The 13,896-nt window shown below is 38.7% G+C and overlaps 1 protein-coding gene across 1 annotated transcript in view; it reads left to right on the top strand.

The window, feature by feature from the left end:
- LOC123656077 overlaps nucleotides 1-13,843 on the top strand; it is a 40,445-nt gene extending 26,602 nt beyond the window's left edge. Inside the window, exons 20-28 of the mRNA XM_045591801.1 lie at nucleotides 671-750; nucleotides 978-1,021; nucleotides 1,188-1,496; nucleotides 2,631-2,764; nucleotides 4,725-5,176; nucleotides 5,611-5,805; nucleotides 5,887-7,539; nucleotides 8,756-8,927; nucleotides 10,593-13,843. Of these exons, the coding sequence (XP_045447757.1) occupies nucleotides 671-750; nucleotides 978-1,021; nucleotides 1,188-1,496; nucleotides 2,631-2,764; nucleotides 4,725-5,176; nucleotides 5,611-5,805; nucleotides 5,887-7,539; nucleotides 8,756-8,927; nucleotides 10,593-13,566 (6,013 nt within the window). The 3' untranslated portion in view covers nucleotides 13,567-13,843. The remainder of the gene's footprint in view (nucleotides 1-670; nucleotides 751-977; nucleotides 1,022-1,187; nucleotides 1,497-2,630; nucleotides 2,765-4,724; nucleotides 5,177-5,610; nucleotides 5,806-5,886; nucleotides 7,540-8,755; nucleotides 8,928-10,592) is intronic.
- Nucleotides 13,844-13,896: the final 53 nt, after the last annotated feature.

The raw sequence follows: 13,896 nt of genomic DNA, 5'->3' as shown, positions 1-13,896 counted from the left end.
TTTTTTTTTTTATTATTATTTATGAAGTATCTTTTAATGTGAAGAGTTGCCTAATAATGCAAAAAAATCAAATCAGTAAAACTCTAATGTAAAAAATTTCCATAGAAATTTTAAATAATGAAGGTTTAGAGGTCTATTTTACTTAATTGGATCAGTAAGTGCAAATTCATAATAATGGTAGATGTAAGTAAAACGTCTCCAGAATAATTTATTACTATTTTTATAAATATTTTGGGCATAGACAATTGTCTACCATTGATCAAGCGTGATTTTTCTTTAAAATCACGCTTGACAAAGATGGCTGAGTATTTTAAAATCTGGAACCGTTTTTTTAATCAAACTACTAATACAAAAACTTTAAGATAAAAACTAATTTTGCATTTTTTATAAAAAATAAAAAACCGAAATAGCAAAGCTATAAAGAATATTTTGTTAATACAATATCTAAAAAACAGCTTTGCATGGGATCCTAATGTCAGATTACGCTGAGAGACTTTCTTTTGTCTACTATTGTATGGTTTCCGTCAACTTTTTTTTTTGATTTTTTTAATGTATTTTTGTAATATAATAAATATATAAATATATTGTGACATAATAAATATATTGTGATATAATAAGATGAAAATATAAATGATATTTTTTTATAAAAAAAGTCTTGTTTGTGTCGCAGAGGGCCGCGCGGTCGTGGTCGCGGTATGGCTGCTGGAGGCGACGACGCACTCTCTAAACTCGTGGGTGTTAAGATTAAAGGTGATTTGACTGAATATTTTTTACCTATACCAAAAAAAAAAAAAAAACGTAGTATTTTCCAAATGTTCATATTTGCCGATTATTTTTTCTTAACCCTATATATAGTGAGAAAATCTTTAAAAAACGAAATTGCTCTAGCCTTCCTTAAGTATAATACTTAAATTCTAATAAACGTTTAGCATTTCATTCTGTCTACTATAGATGTAGCATAAATCTTTCATTTTCAGACTTGAAGCCAGATAGTGTCCTGGGACCTATGAGACCAAATCAAGTAAGTTTATAATGCTGTTTAGTCAAGTACTTCATATTTATTTGTTAACTGTAAAAATACACAAATATCTACTTAATTTTATTTCATTGCCATAACAATTTTTAAGCACAAACACTTATTTTTAGTAAAGAGATAATTATTATTAACAAAATTAAACGAATCTTAGATGGAACGTGAGAAGAAGAGACAAGAACGCGAAGCAAAGCTAGCTGAAAAAGAAGCAAGGAAACAAGAAAGAATACAAAAGAAAGAAGAGAAAGAGAAACTAAAGGAAATGAAAGCGAAGGAACGAGAAGAGAAGCGTCTTGCTCGACTAGCATTACAGGAGAGTAAGAGAGTTAAGAAAGAGAAGAGTGAGTTTGTTAGTCCTTCGGGATATGGGATGCCAAATAGACCGGAGAACTATGGCAGTCCCGGACCCCGCGCTCCACCTGATTATCAAGAACAAAGGTTTCCAGTCACTCCTCGCTTGCAGGTATATTTTTATTTATTGCTGTTATTGTCCAATTAATGTATTCATTTATTTAGCTAAAAAGCTGCTACGCTGAAAATTTTCGAAAAATTACGATTTCGAAAATTTTTTCTTCTTGCTTTTATGAAGTTTCGATTGTAGAAGTTTAGGTATAACTTTATACTAAATCTAAAAAAAACTATATGTCGACGCGAGACACTCTAATGTCAAAAACCGGTTTCTACGAGCTGTTTCTACTTCATTATTGTACTAGTGCCACATTACATTCGTGTTTAAACATGAGTATACGAGTCGATAAAGAACCACAAAAGTCGATTAAATAAAAATAAAAATCGATTTTTCTTTATTCAATATTATTCGATTTGTCAAAAATCGATTTTAATAAAAGTAATTAATCGATTTTTTCTTTTATTTAAAAATCTACAGGTTTTTCACATTTCAATAACTAATTTACGATATATGCATATTAACAATTTATCAGATCAAAAATCAAATAAATTGTGGGAATAAAAAATAACCAATTCAAACTAAAAATCAAAGCGATTGTTCCTTTAAACATTGAAGGTAAGGAATAAGGAAACCAAATATCGTTATTGATACAAATTTTCATTCATTCATTCAGATTAATGGCTTCCAACAGTGCCAAACTAGGATACAAAGTTTTACTACCATTAAACAATTTACTAGAGGTAGGGCACAGCAGGAATTTCCTGCTCAAAATATGGAGCAGCCCGACTGGGGTAGTACCTCGACCTTACAGAAGATCACAGCAAAATAATACTGTTTTCAAGCAGTATTGTGTTCCTGTTGGTGAGTAAGGTGACCAGAGCTCCTGGGGTGGATTGAGGATTTGGTCGGCAACGCGCTTGCGATGCTTCTGGTGTTGCAGGTGTCTATAAGCTACGGTAATCGCTTACCATCAGGTGAGCCGTACGCTTGTTTGCCGACATAGTGACATAAAAAAAAAGAATAAAAATGAAATGATGAGCATCACAACAAAATGACAATCTTATTGTCATACACTTGACCAGCCCTAATAGCGGGCCGCCTGTAGCTCGCTACAGCGCTCCGCACAGCGCTTTGCGCCATACCGCCTTGCAATCGTACAAACGCGCCCCATTCCGGCGCTGTGCGCAGGTGCGGCCGGAGCTGCGCGGCGTGGCGCGCGAGGGCGCGCTGTCGGTGGCGGGCTCGCCGCAGCCCTTCAAGCCCGCGCCCGACGAGCCCAGCGTCATCACGCGCATGCCGCACATGCTCAACCAGCAGTACAGGTGCGTTCTGACGACGCCTTTATTTCGTTTTTTTTTTTTTTTTTTATTTTTTATTTAACATGAACATTAGTAAATATAAGAATTTACATAAATTATATTTCAACTGTTTAATGGCTTTATTATTGTTTTTTTTTTTTTTTAAATTTGTCAAATACTTGTGTTGTTTTTACGTGAAAGCTTGATTGATTAATGTTATTCTTATATTTTTTTTTTTTGTTGAATGAGTGTTGTAATAATTAATAAAATTATTTATATTGAACGTATCTTGGTTGTGTATTCTTAAGGTAAGCAACTTAATACTTGTGGTATACATAACAGCTGACTGATATATTTATAAAGTATAAATAATACATACATACATATATAAATAAATATACATATTACAACGACTCGGAGCGGAATCGAACTTACAATCCCTAGATCAGAAAGCTAGGTCACTGCAAACTGCGCCACCTACCACACGAACACTTTCAAAGAGAACGTGTCGTGCAAATTGTGAATTTAAAGTAAAAGAGAGATATACAAAAATATACAAAAAGTATATTCATAAACGGGATTTTTACCATGTTTTTTATTTTCATTTTGCGGAGCTCGATATTTATCGATCTCCGAAATATATATTATAAATTATCTCGATCAATATTTCATCAATATTCGCTCAATATCTCATCTCGATATTATGAGATGATGATATGAGAGGGTAGGCGCAACAGTGCTGCGGTAAACATCAGCTCTGTAAATATTACTCGTTTTTGAAATAATTAAAGTGGAAACTTTGCTATATAAGAGTAAAATAGTGATAAAAAGCTGACAAGATAGGTGGAACATAAATAACCATTTGGATTAAGTGCAGTGTTTTGTAGATAAGTGAAAAATAAAGAAAACAAAGACTAAGTGCTAATTGACAATTTAACAACACACTAAAATTAAATTTCAAACAGTGCTCGTAATATTTTTGGATAACTAGAAAAACAGAACTCATCGTAAGTAAAATAGCAAAATTTTTAAATAAAGTAAAATCGACTAAAAGCAAAATAAAACACGATTCATCTTAACAACCAGCGACATCTATTTTTCGGTACTTATACTAAACCATCAAACAAAATTCCGGAAGTTTAAACACAACAATAACAGAGGGCGTTAACAATACCTAAAAAATGGATGAACTTTTAAAGATGATACAGGAATTAAAAACTGACATGAATAAGAAATTTGCCTCCATCGACTCTCAATTCTTGCAAATGGAAAAAAATATCACAACGAAAATTACCGAACACTTTGATACGAAGTTCCAGGAAATGAATAATGACTTAGGAAAACTACGTAATAAGCTGGAAGAACAGGAAAAAAGGATATATGCCTTAGAGAAAAATAATGTACAGAGAAACTTAGTTTTTTTTGGTATAGATGAGGAAGAAAAACACTATATACAGCTTCAAAAACAAATATTCGAGATTATTACCAATATTGTTAAAGTAGAAATACAAGAAACAGAACTTCAATCAATTCGGAGAATAGGGAAAAAAGGCGACCGCCCTAGGCCTATATCTGTCACCCTATCTACATTGGGTAAGAAAATTCAAATATTAAAAAATAAGAAAAACCTATCGAATACAAATATATATATAAAAGAAGAATTTCCTCCAAATATTTTAAAAATGAGAACAGAATTAAAAATTGAACAGCAAAAAGAAATTAAAAACGGAAATATAGCTTTTTTAAAATATGATAAGCTTATAATTAAGAACAAAAAGGAACACATTACTAACAAAAGACTCCTCAACTAACAGAAAATTCAGAACTATTGAAAACTAATAAAGAGAAAAAAAACACAGATACAAACAAATAAAAAATATAAAACTAACAGTAATTCAATGCTGTCTTTCATTTCAAAAAATAACGATGCATGAAGATCAGAGCCCCCTCTAAAACCAAACTCAAGCTTTACAATACTTAATAGAAAAAAACAAACTCCCCCAGAACGGCTCGTCACCGCGGGGGTTTTAGACGAAAACCCTTCAAACCAATTAAAATATTATATTGCAACATTCAATCTTCGGTCACTAGCAAATGAGATGAGAATAATTGAATTAGAATACGCTATATCACAAATTAAATGGGATATCATTGGATTAGCAGAAGTTAGAAGAGAGGGATATAGAATAGAAGATAGGGGCAGCTACCTACTTTATTATTTTGGTAAAACAAAAGGCGAAAAAGGAGTGGGATTTTTAGTAAAAAAACAAAGAGGGACAGAAGTACACGAGTTTATCGCTTTATCGGAGAGAGTTGCTCTACTTCAAGTTAATATCTACGGAACTATGTTTAGTCTTATACAAGCCTACGCCCCCACTACTGCAGCTTCCGAAGCAGAGATAGAGAATATGTACAATGATCTAGATGAAGCCATCAGTAAATGCACTAAAAATATAATATTTATGGGAGACATGAATGCTAAAATAGGAAAACCAGAGTTCCACAGCGCTTAGTAATGGGAGACTATGGCTACGGTAATAGGAACTGTAGAGGTACAATGTTTATACACTTCTGTCTTCAGAACAAATTAAAAATTGTTAATACAATGTTTAAAAAACCAAAAAAACTGAGGTGGACCTGGATGTCACCAGACGAAAAATCAAAGAACGAGATAGACTTTATAGCTACGAACATACCAAAAAATGTACAAAATCTAAACGTCATAAGTAAATTACATCATCCAAGTGATCATAGAATGGTTCGAATTACTCTAAATATAAAAAATAACAAACAATCCCGCGCTCACTATAAAAATATTCAAAACATAAAGTCAAAAGCTGTTATTAACAATATGTCTTTCGCGAATTTAGAAGACGAAGATGACGTACAAAAGTTGAATAGTAAACTAGAAACAATACTGCATAGTTGCCAGAGGAACCCCGAAAAAACTAGATCTAACTTAAAAAACCCAAATATCATTACACAAGAAATCAAAGACTTAAATATAGAGAAATATGCTCTCAAAAATAAGAAAAATAAAACTAAACAAGAAAAAATAGCACTGAGTAAGTTATACAGATTAATACATAAGAAAATAAAACAAAACTTAAAAAACTACAGAATACACAAAATAAGTAAACTTTTAGAAAAAACTGGCGGTATTAAAAAGGCCTATAGAGAGACAGATAATACAAAACAGCTAATGACACAGCTCTTTGACAGCTCCGGAACTATTGTCACGCATAGACGCGACTTGATGAAGGTGACTACCAATTTCTACAAAGATCTCTATAAAAACGCAAACAAGACTGAAGAAATCCCTCTACGCAAGATACACAATAATGACTCGGTACAACAAATTCTAGAAAGTGAAGTGGATTTATCTATAAAAAACTTAAAATTAGGAAAAAGTCCAGGTCCAGATGGAGTGACGAATGAGATGATCAAAACTGGAAAAAAAACATTAATAAAACCAATTACAAAGCTATTTAATCTAGTTCTATATAAAAAAGAACTACCAGAATCTTGGACTTTTTCCGAAATAGCTTTACTATACAAAAAAGGAGATCCAAAATTAGTATCAAATTATAGGCCCATCAGTCTCATCTCATGCTTATACAAAGTATTCGCGTCTATAATATTAAGGCGTCTAACAAAAAAAATTGATGAAAATCAATCGATAGAGCAGGCTGGTTTCATGAAAAATTACTCCACAATAGATCACATACTTACTCTGAAACTAATATTGGAAAAATACACAGAATATAACTTACCTCTTTATATCGCATTTGTTGACTATTCAAAAGCATTCGACTCTATATCACACAACTCTATCTGGAACGCATTAAACGAGCAAGGAATTGAAGGCGAATACATAGAACTTATAAAAAAGATCTACATGAAAAGTATGGCACGGGTACGGTTAGAAAAACCGGGACCTAAATTTCGAATAGAGCGAGGAGTAAAGCAAGGTGACCCGCTATCTCCAAAACTATTTATATCTGTTTTAGAATCTGTTTTTAGAAATCTCAACTGGGACAACCTTGGCATCAACATAAATGGTAGGTTCCTGTCACACCTTAGATTCGCAGATGACATCGTTCTACTTTCAGAAAACTCAACACAGCTAGAGTATATGCTAGAATCTCTTAACTACTACAGCGAAAAGGTCGGATTACAAATAAACAGAGAAAAAACTAAGGTCATGACAAATAGAAACGAAAACCCCATATTGATGCAAACAGTTAAAATTGATTATGTAGAAGAATATGTGTACCTGGGACATCTCATAGCGTTCAAGTCATGTGAGGACAAGGAAGTCGACCGAAGAATAAAATGCACGTGGAATAAATACTGGTCTATGAAAGAGATATTTAAAGGTTCCTTACCCATCAATTTAAAAACAAAAGCTATGAACATCTGCCTAGCCCCTACCTTAACATACGGATGTCAAACCTGGACACTGAAAAAAACCCACTTACATAAAATTAGAACATGTCAAAGAGCATTAGAAAGAAGTTACATGAATATAAAATTAAAAGATCGAATAAATAACACAATAATCAGGAAAAAATCTAAAGCCATGGACATCGTAAGGCGGATTATGACACTGAAATGGAGGTGGGCTGGTCACATTCTGAGAGTAACTGAAACGAGATGGTTACAAAGTATAATAGATTGGTACCCACGAGATAAGAAAAGAAGACGAGGTAGACCATACAAGCGATGGAGTGATGACTTGGTCGAAGCGGCTGGAACGCTGTGGACCAGACTGGCGCGGGACAGAGCTTACTGGAGTGGTTTGGAGGAGGCTTTTACCGCCATCGGCGGCCCTTACGACTAATCTTACACTAATATAGGAATTAAGATATTATACTAACCGTACTAATAAATATAATTATTTTAACTAATTATTATGTAAAAATATGTAAAACTTAAGGGATAATAAAGCTTTATTATTATTATTATTATTATCTCATCTCGATATTATATCGGCTTTAGCAATGTCTGAAATGAAAATATTAAGAAGATAGGGCAAATGTTGCGTTCACCTAAAGATCACTTTCCCCTGGAAAAACCCGTAGTTTACAAAATCAATTGTAGTTGTGGAAAATCCTATGTGGGCAGACGAAGCGTACGGTATCTTGTCGTATTAACGAACACATCAAGACGATGAAAAACAACGACACCAAGAAATCAGCCATCGCGGAACATCTTCTGGAAGCCGGACCAAATCATTGGATTGAGTTTCATAATGCTCAGATGCTCGAGACAGAACGCCATTATATACCCCGACTGGTACGAGAAGCCATTGAAATTACTAAACATAGTAATTTCAATAGAAAAGATGGGTTTCAACTTAGTTTATTAGAGGGAAACAACTCGATTGGTTTTATAATTATTTAAGTCGGCCTCGTCCGCGCTTACTGCATAAGCCCGCGGCACGCGCCCCAACAATACGCGCTCCGCATTTGATCAGCGATTTACTCAATCATTGTGAGGACATAGGCTTATTTGCCGATAAAATCTCTATTTTCTGTAAAAATAGCTATAAATATTACGTTATAAAATAATTTTATTATATAATTTAATCCTGACATTAGTAATATTTTATTTTTCTTATTTTGACTTTTTTTTCGTTTTGACATCGAATATACTGACACGAATGTATTTTATAAACAGAATTCTGAATTTTGACTAGATATTGTATTTTGACATTGTCGTAGGTATATTGTAATTTCTACATTTCTTAACCAAATTATTGATATTTAATTTTAATATTATCCACTGAGAGTAATGTATTTTTATTGACATTGTAAATTTTAATTATTCTATTTTGATAAGATCGTTTATTTTTAATTCTACATTTATCATTATTTTCTTCATTTGTCATACCTATGTTTTTGCGGTTTTTTATTTTGATTGACTTACTTGTGTCTGGAGCAAAGCTCTGTAAACTTGTATGTATGAAATAAATAAATAAGCAAAAGATAACAGTGTGTGGTTATAACGAAGGTCGTCAAAAATCGAAAACAAAATTTCTATTCGACCTATCGAGAAAATGGCTATGGACTATGTTGCTCCTCGCCGTGATAATAGATTGGGAGAAGAGTAAATATCTCGTGTTGTTCCTCGCCGCGGTGTCACATTGGGAGTGTCTCGCCGTGGCCGCCGCCTGCGTCGCTGGGCTCGTTCCCCGCCCCGCACTCCGCAGACCGCAGGCCGTCGATCGAAACGTTGTAGCGTAAACAGACTACCTCAGCGAAGTGTTCTGGGGCCTCTAATGAATACATAAATGATTTACTAGATGGGTTAGATCATGAGTGTATATTGTTTGCTGATGATACGACGATAAACATTAAAAGTGGTCATAGATCAAATATTATAAAGGTGACTAACTGGGTTTTGACAAAAGTCATTGACTGGCTTACTAAAAACAATTTAAAAATAAATCTTTCGAAAACAAAAATTATACAATTTCAAACTCATCAATTTCTCATCAATTCTTAGTGCAAATATAAATCATAATAACACGAAAATTTCAAATGTAGAATCGACATCTTTTTTAGGGATACAAGTAAACAAGTATTGCGATTGGAAGGTACATGTGAACGAAATGTGTGAGAAACTTGAAAAATTTGTTTCCGTCTTAAAACGGCTCAGGAATGTGGCAACTGAGAAAGCGGCAATGCTGGCTTAACATGGCTATGTTTCATCAAACCTTCGCTATGGTGTCATACTGTGGGGAAACTCTGTAGACGCAGATAAAATCTTTAAAGTTCAAAAAAAAAAATGTCTGAGATCATTATGTGGACCTGGTTACCTGGACAGCTGTAAGCCACTTTCTAAATCGCTCCGTGTCCTTCCCTTTCCTTGTTTATACATTTACGAAACAGGCATATTTGTAAAGAAAAACATACATTTATTTAAAATTAATGACGGTGTACTTCGGACCAATTCTCGACGTAAACACGAGCTATATATGCCAATACAAAAGTTAAATATTAATTTTTATTAAATATATAAAAAGAGTGCTTACTGTATGTCAATTCGAATATATACTAAAATACCAGGCTCTTATAAGGATTTACCACTGGTAGTATTCAGGAAAGTGTTTTATGAATTTCTGTTGAATAAATTATATTATAATGTTAAAGACTACTTAAATGACCATATTTGTTATGGATTTTGTTATTAATTAATTCATATTCATATATAATTTTTCTTATTGACATGATTTATTTCGTTTATTTGACAGTACAGACAAATAAAATGAATTATTTGTGTTACATTTAACTAATATTTGCACACCGAAAATCGGTAGAATATGTTGGCTAAACTTTTAAATTTGACAACCTGTATACCATATTCTGGCAAAATAAATAAATAAATACTAATAATAATAATAATTCCGGTGATTAGGTTATGCAAAGCCATGAAGAGTGAAATATTTTTTTCGCGATTGTTTATAAACAATTCGCGAATCGATACGGTGAGTGTCGTCTGTAAAATACGGGATCGAGTGTCGAGCGTGCGTAAAACAAATGACAAAATGGTAGGGGTGAAAGTAACGATGGTAATGGTGACCAGTATTTACGCAGTAAACGTGTGAGAAAGGAGGTAGTCCGGTATGAACATTGCTAAAGCCGTCAAAATCTACCCGCATATTTCAGTCTCGTGAACAAGACATTCGCAGTAAATGTCGAAATATCGAGCTGCGCAAAATGAAAATAAAAACATGGTAAATAACCCGTTTATGAATAGTGTTAGTAATAGAAGTAACCATGTTAATCTAAAATCTTATACAAAGCCTACTAACTAACTTCTAACATGCCTTTATTGTACTTCACAGGGGTTCCATGATGTACTCAGGTGGAAATCCTCCGTACGGGCCGCGTGGGCAAGGCGTGCCAATGTATCAGATGCACCCCGGCCTCAACCAGGGCGCGCGGCCGCAGTACCCGCAGTACTACTCGCATCTACAGGCGCTGCCCGGCTACCCGCGTGGCCCGCCCGCCTCCTCGCACGGGCCGCCCGCCTCTCCACACGGGCTCATGCACGGCCCGCCCCCTCCCTCCTCCCCACACGGGCACATGCACGGCCCACCCCCTCCCTCCTCTCCGCACGCGCATATGCATGCGCCACCCTCTTCCCCACACTCGCACATGCACGGCGCGCCGACTCCCTCCTCACCGCACGGGCCGCCGCACCGCCCTCCCGTGTCCTCCCCGCTCGGCCTGCCCTCGTCCCCGCAGGCACCTTACGGCCCGCCCGGTCCTCACCCGCACGGCCTCCCGCCCGGGTTGCGACCGTCAGTATCCGGCCCGCACGCAATGCTCCGACCACCCGCTCACCTCGTCAGGCCGGAGTTGCAGGGCGTGCACCCCCCCGGCCCCGGGCCCCACGTGTCGCCGCACGGCCCGGCTGGCCTGCCACACGGCCACTCCGGTCTCATGCACGGCCCTCCCGGTATGCGGCCGTCGCACCCCCTCGGTCCGGTCAGCATGCCGCACGGCCCGGCGTCGTCCCCGCACGCCCCGCCTGTGGGGCCGCATCAGAATTCTATACCACGAGCCCTAGTACCGGGCATGGTGGCAGGTATGCGCGCATCCGGTCCGGCGCCCCCCGGTAACGCAGTGCGAGTTCCTACTCCCGGAGCGCCATCGGTGTCGCCGGCGTCGGTGCCGTCTGGACAGAAATCACCGACAACAAGTTCCTCGTCGGACGTCGGTGGAGAACCACCTGTCACTATCAAAGCGGAAGTTAAAACTGAACCCGAGTATCAATCTCCGCCAGTTTCGCCTACGGGACGCTCGGTATCACCAGAACCTCCTAGAAATCACCCAAAAATTAAGCACACAGAAAACAAGGATGGAAGACCTCGCTACCCGTTGGGACCATACGCGCCTCAATATGGTCCCTATGGACCCTATGCACCGCATTCCCAATCTAACCCGCCTTCTCAAGAGACCCTGCTAAATCTTCAGACAAAAATACATCAGAATCCCATGCAACAACGTATGCCCTCCAACATCCGGCCGTTTATGACGAGTAATATGAGTGATATGAAGCCGGGCGATTCTATTCCTAGGCCAGGTTTGGAACGACCTCAGTTTAGCGAAATTCGACCAACAGGTCCCGAAAGACAATTAATGCCTCACGATCCTTCGAGAATGTCACATCTTGACAGACCATTGATGCTTAATGAAATGCTTCGTCCTCCGGGACCCAATCAAAGTGTCCACGACTTGCCAAGGCCGCCGTCGTCTGAGAGAGTAACCCATGACATAATCAGACAACCTAGTTTCGAAAGACCTATGCAAGATATGCTTAGACATCCCGGTCCAGATAGATCGCCGATACATGACATGTCTAGATCGCAAGTACTCGATCGACCATCATCACAAGATATGGCAAGACCGCCTGGAGCCGATAGACCACCGATTCAAGATGCATCAAGACCTCAAGGTGATCGTCAGCTAATGCATGATATTCAAAGAGCGCCTGATAGACCTATGACTCATGAAATGTCGAGACCTCCAGGTCTAGATAGACCATTGACACATGAGATGCCAAGATCGCCAGGACTTGATCGACCATTGACACATGACATTGTGAGGCCGCCCGGTCTGGATCGACCTATGACGCACAACTTGCCGAGGCCGTCAGTTCCAGACCGATCTATGATGCACGATATTCCGAGACCGCCCGGTCCAGATCGACCTTTGATACATGACGGTTCGAGACCTGATCGATCTTTGATGCATGATATGACGAGACCTCCCGGTTCAGATCGACCCTTGATACACGAAATGATACGACCTCCAGGGTCAGAACGTCAGTTTGTTCACGAAATGCCTAGACCTCCGGGGCCGGATCCGGACCGACCAATGATGCACGACATACCGAGAGTTCCCGGTCCGGACCGGATAATAATGCACGATATGCCGAGAGCTCCCGGTTTGGACAGGTCTACGATGCGCGACATGCCAAGAGTGCCCGGTCCAGACAGGCTCATGATACACGACATGCCGAGAACTCCCGGACCGGACAGGCCCATGATGCACGACATGCCGAGAGCACCCGGTCCTGATAGGCCCATGATGCACGACATACCGAGAGCGCCCGGTTCGGATAGGCCCACGATGCACGACATACCGAGAGCCGCGGGTCCGGAAAGGCCCATGATGCACGACACGCCGAGAGCTCCCGGTCCGGACAGACCCCTGATGCAGGATATACCAAGAGCTCCCGGTCCAGACGGATCCATGATGCACGACATGCCTAGGGTACCTGGTCCAAATCGCCCTATGATACATGACATGCCGGGGGCCCCCGGTCCGGACCGGTCCATAATGCACGATATGCCGAGGCCCCAAGCCCCTGAAAGACTGATGGGGCACGATCTATCTCCACATTACTCGTACATGCGACCGCAGGGACGACCGTATGGAATGCCTATGCGGGCACCGCTCCCCGGCCGCGCTAGCCCCCACTACGGCCCTTTTCAGGACATGCATAGAGTAGAGAAGCAACAGATACCCATCCGGGACTCCGTTTTAACCCCCACCAGAACTGAAAACGAAGACAAAGAGACCGAGCGAGAGAGCGAAGCGGAATCGCCGAATGACGACGACCGGGCCTCGCCTCCCGAAACCAAGCCGCAGTTCCTCAAAATACCAGAAGCTGTAAATAAGTTCCCGGATGGTAAAATGGTGGCCGTGAAGGTGGAGGGCGAAGAGCGAGATGGGCGCGAAGAGGGCAGCGTGTTCGGGGGCCTCGTAAGCTACTTCTCCAGCCAGCGGGAAGACGACTTAGACGCGTAGTGACCACTTGTACATATAATATAGATAATTTTATTTATACCGATGGCTCTAGCTGCCTAGTGACGTACGCTATGTATGATATTTTATGAAGTAAAAAATATTTAGTTCGACGATGTTTTATGAGTCTTTTTGGTCTCGAATAAAAGCGATGTATTATTTTGTTTACGTTTAAGTGAGATTTATTTATACAGAGAACGATAAGTACTTACGGTATACTCCAAATACGAATTCTATTAAAGATCGATAATTTCTTTTTGCAAATAAATGTTTTCTCCTATTTGTTATTTTTATTTACAAACGTTGTTTAAGGAAAAAAATGGTACGGAATCG

The sequence above is a fragment of the Melitaea cinxia genome, chromosome 8, assembly GCF_905220565.1.
Source record: "Melitaea cinxia chromosome 8, ilMelCinx1.1, whole genome shotgun sequence".
Taxonomy (NCBI): Eukaryota; Metazoa; Arthropoda; class Insecta; order Lepidoptera; family Nymphalidae; genus Melitaea; species Melitaea cinxia.
Note: the sequence above shows the minus strand (reverse complement) of the source record. Positions and strands in the feature narration are given on the sequence as shown.